Source organism: Ascaphus truei, chromosome 4 (genome assembly GCF_040206685.1).
Source record: "Ascaphus truei isolate aAscTru1 chromosome 4, aAscTru1.hap1, whole genome shotgun sequence".
Taxonomy (NCBI): Eukaryota; Metazoa; Chordata; class Amphibia; order Anura; family Ascaphidae; genus Ascaphus; species Ascaphus truei.
In genome coordinates, this window is record NC_134486.1 from 280,037,143 (window position 1) to 280,052,259 (window position 15,117).

The 15,117-nt window shown below is 39.2% G+C and overlaps 1 protein-coding gene across 2 annotated transcripts in view; it reads left to right on the forward strand.

Moving 5' to 3' along the window:
- The window catches only part of GRIK2 (glutamate ionotropic receptor kainate type subunit 2), a 925,501-nt gene that overhangs the window by 300,271 nt on the left and 610,113 nt on the right, over positions 1 to 15,117 (forward strand). For both annotated transcript variants that reach the window (XM_075597530.1, XM_075597529.1), the window contains one exon: positions 10,562 to 10,729. In XM_075597530.1, coding sequence (XP_075453645.1) covers positions 10,562 to 10,729 — 168 coding nt within the window. The remainder of the gene's footprint in view (positions 1 to 10,561; positions 10,730 to 15,117) is intronic.

The following is a 15,117-nucleotide window of genomic DNA, read 5'->3' on the forward strand; positions in this document are numbered from 1 at the left end:
GGAGGGCAGGTCCTGTGTGCACACCAGCCACCCGTTCCCCGGTCAGAGCATCGTTGGGAGCTTAATATCCTGCCATTTAGGAGGGTAGGGGGTAGTTCTGGTCCATTTCACACTTGCCCGCCAGGCCGATAGTTGCCGGAAGGTTGGGGGGGAGAGGGCTTAACGGCCGTGGCCTGAGCTGGGAAAGATTGCCTAGCTGCTTCTGTGTGTTGAAAATTCTTCTAAGCAACCCACTACGGCAGCTCTGGCAGCACCCCCTTCTAAACCTCCTTTAAAAAAAAAAAAAACGATTCTAAGACGCATCCAGATTACAGACATGTGAAAATTAGAAAAAAGGTGCATCTTAGAATCAAGAAAATACGGAAATTAATTGTATCAATCAAGACTTATTGATATTTAAAATACTTTTACAAATTGTGTTGAACTTATTGTTATTGAGCGACCCTTACACTTTATAGTTTGCAGGAGTATTATAATGCAAATGTATTATAATGCCCTTATTCAGCATGTTGTGAGGCAGAAGTAAATTTCAAACCCAAAACCACTTAAAATGTCCAGTATGTATCTATGTCTTTATATATAGCACCATTACTGTATTAGTAATACACATGACAATCATATAAATAACAAATAATAGAAATAACAGATCATGGAAATAAGTGCTTCAGACATAAAAGTAATATTTTGGAAGAGGAGTCCCTGCTCCGAAGAGCTTAGAATCTAATTGGTAGGTAGGAAAAATGTTCAGAGACAGTAGGAGGGCATTCTGGTAAGTCGGTCTGCCGGGGCCAAGCTTTATATGTCATATATATAATATTAGCCATGGTGCTACTCATATGCTTCTTTAAGAAAGTGTGTCTTAAGGTGAATCTTAAAGGTGGATAGAGAGGGTGCTAGTTGGGTATTGAGGTGAAGAGCATTCCAGAGGTGTGGGGCAGTCAGTGAGAAAGGTTTAAGGTGGGAGAGGGCTTTAGATACAAAGGGGGTAGAGAGAAGGCATCATTCAGCAGAACGCAAGTCGGTATGGTGCATAGCGAGAAATTAGTGCTGAGATGTACGGAGGGGTAGAAGAGTGTTAAACTTTAAAAGTGAGGAGGACAATTGAGTGCGAGATGCGGGATTTAATAGGAAACAAGGAGAGTGATTTTAGAAGGGGAGAGGCTGAGACAGATTTAGGAAAGAGTAGAGTGATTCTGGCAGCAGCATTTAGGATAGACTGTAGGGGAGACAGGTGAGAGGCAGGAAGGCCAGATAGCAGGCGGTTACAGTAATCAAGATGGGTGAGAATGAGGGCCTGAGTCAGCATTTTAGCAGTCAAGCAACAGAGGAAAGAGCGTATCTTTGTAATATTGAGGAGGGAGGAGCGACAGGTCTTAGATACGTTTTGAATGTGAGAGGCGAATGTGAGAGAGGAGTTGAGTGTGACCCCTAGGCAGCGTGCTTGGGCTACTGGGTGAAAGATAGCCCAAGTAATGTGGAAGGAGGTAGTATGGACAGGTTTGGGAGGAAGTATGAGGAGCTCTGTTTTTGTCATGTTAAGTTTATGTCGACGGAGGGCCATCCAGGATAAAATCACAGAGAGACATTCAGAAACTTTGGTCAGTACAGCAGGAGTGAGGTCAGGGGTTGAAAAGTAAATGAGTGTGTTGTCAGCATAGAGGTGATATTTAAACCCAAGAGATGTGATTAGATCACCTAGAGAAAGTGTGTACAGAGAAAAGAGAAGAGGTCCCAGGACAGAGCCCTGGGATACCCCCACAGAGAGATCAATAGAGAAGGAGGAGGTGTTAGCAGAAGAGACACTGAAAGTATGATGGGAGAGGTAAGAGGAGATCCAGGATAGAGCTTGGTTCCGAATACCAAGAGTATGGAGAATGTCAAGGTGAAGATGGTGGTCCATGGTGTCAAATGCTGCAGAGGTCAAGTAATATGAGCAGAGAGTAATGCCCTCTTTCTTTGGCAGCATGGAGGTCATTCGTTATTTTAGTGAGGGCTGTTTCAGTCGAGTAAGCAGTGCGGGAGCTAGATTGTAGAGGGTCTAGGAGAGAATAGGTGTTGAGAAAATGGAGCAAACGAGAGAATTTAAGATGTTCAAGGAGTTTGGAAGAAAAAGGCAGGATGTTGCATGTTTGAAGGAGGAGGGAAAGGTACCAGAGTAGAGGGAGGTGTTAAAAATGTGTGTGAGCGTAGGGATTTTAGTAGGAGCAGGAGGTTTCAGGAGATGGGAGGGAATGTGGTCAAGATGGCATGTGGTAGAGGGAGAAGAGGAGATCAGCATTGACACATCCTCCTCTGAGACAGCGGAAAAGGTGTCAAGAAAGGCAGGAATGTAGGATGGTAGGAGGAAATAGAGGCGATGTTCTGGCGTATGGAATACACCTTTTCCTTAAAATAGTCAGCAAAGTGCTGAGGTGAGATGGAGGAAGAAGTAGAGGCAGCTGAGGGTGGTTTGAGTTGCGAGTCAAAGACAGAAAAGAGTTTGCGTGGGATAGACTTGTGCGTGTTGATTAGTGAAGAAAAGTTAGTTTGTTTAGCCTGAGAGATGGCAGAGTTGAAACAGGATAGCATAAATTTGTAGTGAAGGAAGTTTGCGATAGTGTGAGATTTCCTCCAGAGGCGTTCAGAGGAATGAGTGGAGAAATGTAGCATGCGCGTGTGGGAATTTAGCCAGGGTCCGGAGTTAGAAGGGCGAGGATGGCAGAAAGCAGGGCATGTAGCTCAAGAGAGGAGGATAAGGCAGAGTTGTAGTTCCTGACCAGGTTGTCAGGGTCTGGAGCAGAACTGAGAGAGGAGAGAGAGGAGCGTAAAGAGAATCAAAGGCTGGTAGGTTAATAGAGCGCAGGTTTCTGCAGCAACGAGGGGTAGATGGAGATGGAGAAGGGGAGAAGTGAAAGAGAAAAAATTAAATGAGGTGATGATCAGAGAGAGGAAAAGGGGAAATGGAAGAGGTTAGAGAGAGAAAGCAGGAATCCCAGGGGAGAAAGGGGTCATCAATGTGGCAGTTGAAGTCCCCAAGGAGAAGAACATGAGAGTCTGAGGAGATAAAGAAAGAGAGCTTCAGGATTCAAAGTGAGAGAGAAAGGCAGAAGCGGGACGAGTAGAGGTAGGTGGGCAATAGATGACTGCCATGTGGACAGGGAGAGGAGAGAAGATCTGGATAGTGTGAGCATCAAAGGAGGCAAAAGCAGGAGAGGGTGGAATAGGAAGGGTTCGGTAATGGCATATAGAGGAGAGCAGGAGTCCCACGCCTCCACCCCTGCCATCAGGTCACGGAGTGTGGGAGAAAGAAAGGCTACCATAAGAGAGGACAGCTTCCAGAGCAGAGTCAGACTGAGTGAGCCAGGTCTCAGTTACAGCAAATAGGAGCAGAGATTGAGTCAGAAAGAAGTCATGCACAGAGAGGAACTTGTTAGAAAGGGAGCGAGCATTCCATAGGGCACAGAAGAAAGGGAGAGAAGAGGAAGGGTGGCAGAGGATGGGTATAAGGTTGGAAGGGTTGACACCAGAAGGAGTAGAAGTTGTATTTGGCAGGCGAGGACGAGAGCATGTAGAAATAAGGCAGGGACCAGGATTGGGAGAGATATCCCCAGAAGCAAGGAGGAGAAGCATGGATAGAAAGAGAATGTGTGAGGATGATTTGTAGGGGTGTGCTTTAGTACAGGGGGTTTGCCTAATTAGTGACAGAGGGCGCAGGTAAGAAAGGAGTTCATGTGAACTGAGATGCAATGAAGGAAGGAGCGATAGAGATATATGAATAGAGTTAGAGACATAAAAGAAATGGAGAAAAAGAAGCGCCAGCTCCATAGCATAATACTGTATGTATATTTATAAGAAATTTATTTAAGAACAAGAGTGGCCGTCAGGACATGCACTCACTTCAATATAAAAAAAAAGCATTCATGGGAGACAATCTGTAAAACGTCAGGAACTGTGGGAGGATAATTCAGCCACACAATATAGCATAGGTATATGTGGGTGGTGAGTAGTGGATACTTATCCATAGGTGGATGGATGTTACACCAGAGAGTCCCTTGTGTATCAGCAGTGAAGGTAATGATGCCCACAGATGATCTGTGCTCCATCCTGCACTGTAGGGAAAGTGTCCAAGTATTTCATATGCAGACCTCCGCACTCTGTGTATCTGGTGCTGGACACTGCCACAGCAGCCCATCAGGAGCTTAGCTCTGCTCCACCCAGAACTATCCACTGCTCCAACCACCTCATGTAAAACACAGGCTAGCAACCTCCGAACAGCTCCCTATCGGCATAGTGACGTCAGTGCATCACGACTTTCGACTAATTTCCTCACACAAGTGACTTCTTCAAGGAATGATGGGCTACTGACTGCTATGACCATATACTGTAGTGCCGACGAGTATATTAAAACAAATATGGGTTCAATCACCAACAAGACCCAGGTACATGCTGGGTACATGCTGGGTACATGCTGCAACATTTCAGTGACATTTCTGTAGACAGACTAATGGCCCATCGGATTAACAGCGGGGGTCCCTGGCATTCAAACTAAATAGGAATGCCAGGGACCCATGCTGTGTTAATCCGATGGGCCATTAGTCTCTGCAGAAATGTCACTGAAATGTTGCAGCATGTACCCAGCATGTACCTGGGTTTTGTTGGCGATAGCCCCAGATTTTCCAAGGCACGTTTTAGAATACTTGTCGGCGCACCTGTATACTGTATTCAGCAATCAAAGTAAATTGAATCTAGCTGTGACAAAGTAGCAGCTGCCCATCATGTCGTGAAAAAGGTTCAACAGCAAGGAAGAAAGAAAACATCCTCATATAAACAATGCAATTAAAATGCATAATCCACATTTTCCATATACTGTAATATTGAACATATAAAGATCGTCAATGATAACAGTTAAATATATATATTGCCCTATGTGATTACATTGAAGGTGGTTGATATGTAAAAGTTATAAAATGAAAATGATAATAAAATAACAATGAATAGTCTAAGTATAGGACACTGGCTTACTAATAAACCAGTTAGATCATTATATAACTAAATAAATTCAAATGTATGATGATTAAATTTGACCTGTACTAGAGCTAATTCATAGAATTCAAATATAAAAAAACTAACTAACAACGAAATCAGACAGGATAATCTAATGATAAAAAATGGCATGTACAAGAGGCTGTAATGGCAGTGAATCTAAAGCATGTTTATCCAATAAACTAAAACCATACCAACAATAAAGGTGAGTTAAAAAAAAAAAAAATTATTATAATAATAATAATCTGGGATAGATAATATCCTTCATTCCAACATAGATGAAATTCAGGAATCAGGGTCAGTAGGTGTTGTCCACGTTCACTCCTGTAGAACTCCCTTTAAACTCTTAAGCAATACATGCTACTTTTGGATCATTAGAGAGTGGCTTTATAGTGCATGTCCTACATGGAAATCTCCCAAATTGTGAGTCTTCAGGTGTGTAAGAAGTTTCTCACTTTGTAAATTAGCCATTACATTTCATACATTTTTAGCTATTCCTGCTCAGACTTGTTAAATTTTATTTATATAGAAAATAGAAACAAAATTCCAGCAAGAGGTGGAGAAATGGATCAACTGTTTTTTTTTGCATCTGCATTGAGTTTATTTAATTTGATGTACACGTAGGAAACTATTATGTTGGAAGGATAAGGGAACAATTCTCCAGAGATTGCATTCAAATTGTCACATACTAAAATACCTCCAAAGACCTAAATAGCAAACCAATTTTAGGTGGACCCGGTAAAGCTTGAAAATTAAGAAGGTAATGGACCAATAAGTGAAAATCCTTTACTGTGCAATCTATTAGTCGAACACAAGCTGCTTGCAGGCAGCTACAGTACTGGATGTAAGTGCTGGATGTTGATTAACATCAGTGAGACTCTCTGTAATATCAATAATATCAAGATAAAGGAAGCACGCTGTATGGAGGATGAGTGACTGTAGTACTTGCTTTGACATTAGGCTGATACTGACTCTTCCCAGTAAGTGAAGAAAAGAATCCAGAAAACTAGGCCTTCCCCTCTGTGTTCCTCCAGTACTAGATGTTCTAGTGCCTGTGATGGAGATTCATCCTCAGCAAACAAAAATAGGAATGGATGCTGAATCGGCTATAGCTTTTATATATATGGTAATATTTGCGTAAAGTTGCCAAACATGGTATATTAACGGCAAATTCTTGCAAACACAGCAGGGATGTAATTATTTGTAAACAGAAATACTCAGTGTTGTAAACATAAATAATGAGTATGGTGCCTCATCTAGTGAGGGTTGCCAGGTGGCTTTTCCAAAAATATTAGACAATGGTGAAAGGTGTGACACGCTCGAAAAATACATACACCTCTCACCGTTACATGCTTTTTCCTCCTCTCCTTGGCCCCACCCTCAGGCTCATGACACCTTCACCTGATTGGCTAATGCTAGGGAATAAAGCCAATCAGGATGGTGGAAGCTGTCAAGCCCACTAGCAACAGCCCTGCCATCCCCCTGCTTGGGAAATCCTACGGCCCCTAAGCCAGTCAGGTCACTATCCAGAGAGGTAATACTGGACACATACATGTCCAGTATTATCTCTATTTTTTTTCTGGACAATCTCCAAATACGGCACAGTCCAGTTCAATACTGGACACCTTGCAAACCTACATCTAGCAATTAATTAAACTTGGTTTCAATTGCATATTTTGGGCATGGCACGATAAATATACGCACCAGCAACAGGGCAGTCTCAGATTGGGCAATCCCTTACATGAAACTCCAACCTTTTTTGTCCAAAAATATTTTCTTTTCAGCCCAGAGGTTGGATGTAAAATATATGGTAATGACTGTACACAAAACTTGTAATATATTTGTAGGTAGAACACACCAATTTGATGTATTTTGGAACAACCATAACTTTGTCCCTGAATCTAAAAGCTATGTCCATGCTTATCGTTTTAAACTATAGCCGCAGTATGCAGAAGTAGCTTTCGTTATGTAAAAGTAAAATGTACTGTACAGTATAAGTGTTCGTGGGGAAATAAAGAGTTTGTTTTTTTGGAGAGGGGAGGGATTGATCCTGTATTTTATTATAGAAGAACATTTAGACGTAGTTCCCTCTGTGACCTCAACTCAATATGCTGCGAAGCTTCTTCTCCATGTCGTGAAAGCTTTCCAATAAATGAAAGGTACTCAGATATCTCCTGATATGGGAAAGCATCTTCACAGAATAGTGAATGAAATCTGAGCCTGTGAACTCAGTATCAAACTTTTCTGAATGGTATGTATATAAACTATTAGAAAGTTCACAAAATTAATCTTCTGTGTAGATATAACCTATGGCCTTTTATGAAATGTGCTTGTTTAAAATTAATAATTATAATGCAGGAACATTAACACTATTCCCACACTTAATATAACTCAAAGAGAGCTGTAAATTTCTTGCAAATGGTTCCAAAATGTCTGTCTTGAGTTTGTATTGATTTTTCTCTGTTTCCCTTGCTCTCCTTTCATTTCATAAATTAGCTTTAGAAGATATTAATGCAGAGTCAGGTTGTAAACTTTCTTTTTGACATCCAATATTTATTTCCAGGATGAATTACACAGTCACTTGAAAATATTTGGAATACATTTAACAGAGATAGCTTTTACCCAATTTACGAGAAACTTCATAAATCAAAGAAGTATTTTTTTTATGGGAAATTTGATCTTTACTAAATATGTTAAACAATGCAGTAATTCTGTAATTACAATTTCAAATGTGCCCCTTTTTCAACAAAGGAAGCCAAAGGCCATAGCATAATAATCATAAAACTGGATTCTCTGTGATCTATCTAATTTGGTGATTGCACTTTATCCTTTAGTGACAAACATTGAAAATGATCTCCTGTTATACAATATGGGATCCACTAATTCTTTAAGTACGGCAAGTTGTTCTATATGTGTTAAAGCTATTCAGCTCTAATATTGACTAGATGAACATTGAACATTTTCTTCTTCATCTTGTTTTACATGATGGAGGATTCTTATCACATACCAGTAGCCACAAAGTAATTATTGTGTGTGGGATGCAACCTGCCAACACCTCCATAATAATATACCATCAATACAATGATGAGTATGGCTGTATGAATAATTTTCGGGCAATTACGAATCAGAAAAAAATATTGTATATGTTAGAAAATGCCCTTAAACTAACCCTAGTAAGATCTAAAATGCTAATTTAGCAAAATATGTTAAGGTTTACAATAAAACTGTCAGTAAGTTGCCCATTCTCTTGTGGAAAGCAATAAGCACTCCACGCTAACAGTTCATTTTGTTGAATAATTTATATTTGAATATGCTACTTTTTTAAATGACAAATACGTTCACTAAGTGAACTTAATGTGATTAATTGTATTCTAATTCTGTATATTAGTGTTTGCTAATGGTCACATTGCATTCTTTAAGCCTGAGGTTATTTTATTTTTGTTAGCATAGCTATGAAAATATATTTAAACCTAATGCTATTAGGTTCTAAAAACGATAATGATCATTTCATGTGCTCCTTTATATGTTTGTGTCCAGAAATATGACAAAATAACATCACATTGTTATATAAAATTACATTTGTCTTTAATCTATGTTGTACCTGCTCCCTGGCATTTAAGAAATTATCTATTTTTAGTACTATAGAATGTTCAGGAATCAAGACCGGGGAGCATTTAGTATGCATTTTAGCACACATTAAGAGTCATATTTAATAAGCAGTCTTCAGCCATAAGACACCTTTCAGCGTAGGAAGACACCTTACAGCTCATTCAGGTTCCTGGACAGTAAGGTGTCTTCAAGCACCAGAAGATATCTTGTGGCAGGAGAACTTATCAGTAAATATGGTACTAAAAACAGCGGAGGTACAATTCTGATTAGAAAACCTTTTAAGAAAAGGTGTGTTAAAACAGTGATCATCATTGAAGATGAGTTGGAGATGATTCAATAAAGCATTATACAAAACAGCCAGAGCAAATGAGTCTCAATACAAAATATTTACATACTAGATTACCCTTAGTTTACACAGCAATTAATATGTAACTTTAATATAAATATATATTTGCAACCCAGTGTAGGAAAACGTAAATGTATCCTGTGCGTTATTTATTAAACGGTAATAATAAAAAAAAATAGAACTCACCCTGTCTACTATCATTCAGATGGAGGTGTTAGGATCACATATCCGTACCGCTCGATGCCTACAACTATGAAGAAAAAAAACATACTGGATCAGCACTCAAAAAATAAATCAAGAAAATGATGGATTACGTTTTTCTTATTGTCTCATCAAATTTTTCTTTAAAGAGACAATCAAAGCTGTTTTTTTGTTTTTTTACATGTTTTTAATACAAGATTGAAGAAGGGGGTCTCCAGAGCTGAACCCCTTTAATCTGAGGTTCAGGGACTCCTTGCTCCCTTAGATATTTGCCTCCATAGTGGGTGCTGGTAACCACTCCAAGGTTCATGTTATGGCTGCTTTCAAAGCTCTCGGGCCTTTCGGGCTAATAGGAAGCTGCGACGTCACCCAGTGCGGCTTCCTATTGGCCCATGTGATGAGGAAGCTTTAAACTGCAGACAACTGCAGAGAAACTGGCACCCCCTTTGAAGGTTAGTATATCCAGAAGCCGGGGATACCCAGAGCTGAAATTAAGGGGGTTTAGCTTTGGAGAACCCCTGTGTCAAACCTGCATTAAAAAAATGAAAAGAAAAACAATTGGCATACATTGCTCCTTTGATGTATAAAAAAAGGCAGCAAAACAGAAAATATATCAGAGCACACAGGGAAAGGAAAAGTTAGCAGGTACACTGTTATACAGTATGTGCAAAATAGAGGAATGTTTCAAGGCCCCCTGGCCACTTCGTCAGGCTGATGAAAGGGGCCATGATGCCTTGAAACGTTGCTCTATTTTGCACATATAACAGTGTGTCTGCTAACTTTTCCTGTTCCTGTGTGCTCGGATAGATTTTTTCTGAATTACTGACTTTTTTGATACAATAAAGAAGAAACTTAGTAAGACTAAAAAGTTAACTTGCCTTTCATTTTCTTTGAATTATTTTTTGGGTGTTGATCCAGTATTGTTTATTTATTTTAAACTGTGATAATGCCAATTGAGTCACTACCGGACAGAAGCTCCAACTGAAGTCAATGGGAGTTTCCAAGCGACAGTGCCCCAATATGTTCTGTATGAGTTTAATGAATAAATCCTACTATGTGGTATAGAGATGTAGAAGATTTTCTGTCCTCGGGGCCGCGGACGAACAAGCAAAGGTCTGTGGTACTGGGCATAGTGCTGCTGTGATGCAGCTGGGGTGGGGGGGTCCATGCTTCTGAATTTGACCCCCCAGTAGTGTTAATCCTAAGGTGACATGACCGCACACGACAGAGGCACCGAATTCGGTTAGGCTTGCTACATCTGTACGTATAACCCAATTTTGCTTTAGTCTACGCCTTGAGAATACATATTGGTAAGAAAATATGCCATATTTGATAAATTAATCATATACGCTTTGCTAAAACACACTTTTCTTCCTCTTTTAGGGGGCATTTTTGAATATGTTGAATCTGGACCTTTTGGTGCAGAAGAATTAGCCTTCAGGTTTGCTGTGAATACAATCAACAGAAACAGGACTTTACTGCCAAACACAACATTAACATATGATACTCAAAGGATAAATCTCTATGACAGCTTTGAAGCATCCAGAAAAGGTAACCTTTTATATACTTGTCTTACTGTCTACAGCAGGAGTTTAATATCACATGCACAATATTTTCTTGATAAGTGTCTGTCGAATGGAAAATATGAAATACATAAAATAATAGATACTTGAAAAAAGAGTGGTGTGATTAGCGCTAAAAATTGTGTACAAATACAATTCAAATATTGACAAAAACGTGATAAAGATTACAATAGGCAAGGCTGCCAGGAATGACTAACCCGAACACAGTTAGTGGTGAACAAAAAGAAAAACAATACAGACCGGCGCCTCAGAGTCCAAATGGGAGATATAAAAGTTCAATGGATGATTAGAAATATCCAATGGGTGTTAATCTGGTCCAGTGGACAGCAGGTTCCTCAACAGCAGGATGATTATGACATGCAGGGGAGACAAGAGAATAAGATCATAGTGTAATACTGTGAGATTAATACAAAAAACACATAGACATAGACAGACATATACAAATAACACTGAACAGTAGGCTGACTAATAATAAGGAGGAATATTTAATGAACAATAAAAATGCAGGTAACTGGTGACGAGCAGGTCTAGGATCCGGTGTTTTAAAACCGGAATCCTACTTACAGCAGGTCCCTAGAACACGAGCAGATAGGATGGTGTGGGTGTCCGACGGGTAGTGCTGGTGGACACGCGCCACGTGTAGGTGCCTGTGGGAGCTTCCCTCAGCCGCTGCCGATGATGGCGATGCTTCCCTTCACTCCACGTGACTCTCCTTCGCTCAATGGGCCATTGAGAATCATACAGCAGCATTACTGGCAGAGGAGCAGACCTTTTCAGCAGCCCCTGGAGCCGCAGTTTACAAGTGTTATTATCGGCAGAAGTACCCGGTGTGTAGTCCCGCCCGCTGTGACGCACTTCCGGACGCCAGCGAAGGAGAGTCACGTGGAGTGAAGGGAAGCATCGCCATCATCAGCAGGAGCTGAGGGAAGCTCCCACAGGCACCTACACGTGGCGCGCGTCCACCAGCACTACCCGTCGGACACCCACACCATCCTATCTGCTCGTGTTCTAGGGACCTGCTGTAAGTAGGATTCCGGTTTTAAAACACCGGATCCTAGACCTGCTCGTCACCAGTTACCTGCATTTTTATTGTTCATTAAATATTCCTCCTTATTATTAGTCAGCCTACTGTTCAGTGTTATTTGTATATGTCTGTCTATGTCTATGTGTTTTTTGTATTAATCTCACAGTATTACACTATGATCTTATTCTCTTGTCTCCCCTGCATGTCATAATCATCCTGCTGTTGAGGAACCTGCTGTCCACTGGACCAGATTAACACCCATTGGATATTTCTAATCATCCATTGAACTTTTATATCTCCCATTTGGACTCTGAGGCGCCGGTCTGTATTGTTTTTCATAAAATAATAGATACATTTTTGTAACATGTTTGCTACCATCATTATTATTTAATCTACTATTGCAGGCTAAACATATTTTTTTCATGGGCATTAAAATTCACAGTTATTTAATTTCGCACATAGTAGGCACTTGTTTTGGACAAACATTAAAAGTGCAAGACACTTAACCCTACATTCAGGTCACATTACCATTTAATATCTTTGGGGGCATTCTGGGGAATAGTGGCAACATTCTGGCAAAGATTTTGAGCACTGTGACCTTTCACAAAAATGTTCAGTGGCACATTTGAAGACATCTACACATCTCTATGGGTTGACCTTGAACGTTCATCATAAGCATAAACTGCACAGTTTTTAAAAATAAATATCCTGCAAATGGTGCAAATGTATTTCAAAATAAGAATAGCCACTCTAACTGAGATGATCTTCTTTAATTTCCTGGCAACCATAGTTAATTTGTGATGTACTTTATGACACATTGAGATTCATTGCATCCCTTCTGGCGGGGGCATGAAACTGTGTATCCCCCAGTACACAGCTGAGCGGGAAAAATATATATATTTTGCTGTTCCAGATCAAGCAGAAGCCAAAGTGATGAAAGATACATTTTAATGCACTTGAGTCTGTTTCACACTGCCTGAGTCATAATATATATTGCATCACAAATTAGATATGGCAGCCTCTTGATTTATGAGAAAGAAATACAGGTATCTCTATCATATTCCTTTTATAGTTACTTTTGTATCGATATTATAGCATAGTAAACAAACACCTTAAATAATTGAGGCTAAATGCACAGGGTGTAGTCTACCTATTAAATGCATTTTGACCTGTACTTCATTCACTGCCGCTTCTTTATATTAATACCAAAGAGATGTAGGATCACAAAAGCCTTCCTTACCTGTGTACAGTATGTACTAAAACAGACAGACTTTTGTGTCAAATGGTGAAAAAAGTCTCGAAATTAAGTCATACTGTAGATAAAAAATGTTTGCTCTGATTTTCTCCCCTTTCTTTATCAGAAAGTAATATAGTTGTAGAACAACATTTATGGTATGCCTCAATAAAAACTGCTAGGTCTGAACTAGCATGAACCGTTGAACAATATTTTATAAACTACTTGCATTCCCTACATTTGACATAAGGAAACAAAGTTTAATTGGTGCAAGACTGTTACAAAAAAAATCAGCATATTAAAAACGTCATTCCCGTTTATGTACCAGTATTGCACCATGGATGTTTTGATAAATAACCCACCATTAAATGCTGAACATAAATTCTAATGCTTTAAAAGTACTACAGTAGCATCTGGCACAAATGTTGGCACTTTTTTAAATAAGGAGACATGCAAAGCGCAAAAAAGGGTGATAATAATTAACTGCACTATGATGATATGTTTACGTAAAAGATTTAACAGTTGATTTCCAACACAAGCATTCACTGACAACATATAAATACTGTGATCAGAGTTCAGCATGGAATATCCTCCTGCAAAGCACAGTAAAGCCTTCTAGTACTTGTTCCATGCAATTAAATGTGCAATCTCTCCTCAATCTCTTGAACTAAAATGAAACATTGGCCGTAAAATGTGAGTTAAATATTAGCAACTCACACTTTTGTTTACAAAATTCAGACACAGATAGTAATTTTTAAAGCTAATTTGTAAACGTGTTAATCTGAGGAGTTTAATTTTGCCTAGTTAACCCCTTTTTTTGTTTTAGATATCTCAAGGGAAAGGATAATAGAGACAGATGCATACATCTGCAGAAATGTCTAGTCAAACCATTGCTTGCATATACAGGAGACAGGAACAGCACAACATTTCTGGGAAACAGTCCCCTTCAGGTGTACAGGAATGTGGAAGGGGTTTGTTCCCCCAAATGTTGTGATTTCCTACTGTATGTATGTGTAATAAATGCCATCTTCAGGTGCTACTGTATGCATGAAGCTCTGGAAAAGGTTCACAGTTAAGTCAAATATTTCCTATTATTTCCATTTAAGGCCATTTCAAATGTATGAATCTTGATCATCGACACATCTGCTAGCCGGACAGGTTTAGGTCAGAAAATAAAATGACAGACGGGACAAAAAATTGGATGCATCCTGCTGTAATACTTCAAGTACATAAAGTAATTCCTCTGATTGCTTCATACAGTATAATCATCTACCTAACACAGCTAACAAAGCAAAATCAAAGTAGTCTGGCTTCATATAATCATATGAGATATTTTGCAAACTACTCTGTGAGCACCAATTTAAAAGCAAAACTTCATGAAACAGGACACCCAGTAGCTCCCCTGTATGTTTTGGTAGAAGTCCTTGCCCATCATTGAGCTTTATAGTATGTTGTGGTGAGCTACTAAGAGAGAACTGACAAGTCTGTATGTGAAATTTGAATAAGTGCTGTATTTAATTCTACTTTTAGGTAATAAAAGGTTGAAAGTCATACATCTAAAATATAAAGGATTTTTTACAGCTATGTGCTTAGCACCCTGCAAGTAAAAAAAAAAAAAAAAGCCATTACCAACCATCTTTATAGCATGCATTTGACAAGCTTTTTTGTTCATGAATATTCCCATTAGTGAGAGGGAGCAGAGATCATCACAATAAAAGTATGCATAGACCTATTACTGTAGACATACATACACACACTCCTGGAGTTCAGTACAGATCAAACCTTAATGGATTTTTAAACACCCGCACTGTATTAGCCAGTAGCAGCAAAGCAGTTTCTTGACAGTTGGAATAATTCACAAATCCATGCTAAAAATTATATTTTGAAAGCTTTTTGGTATACAAACACATATGCACTATGTCCTCATTTTCTGGGCAAATACATGCAAATGAGCACACAGATATATATATATATATATATATATATATATATATATATATATATATATATATATATATATATATATATATATATATATATATATATATATATATATAATACTTTACCACCAATGCAGATGATAAAAGAGACGACAGCA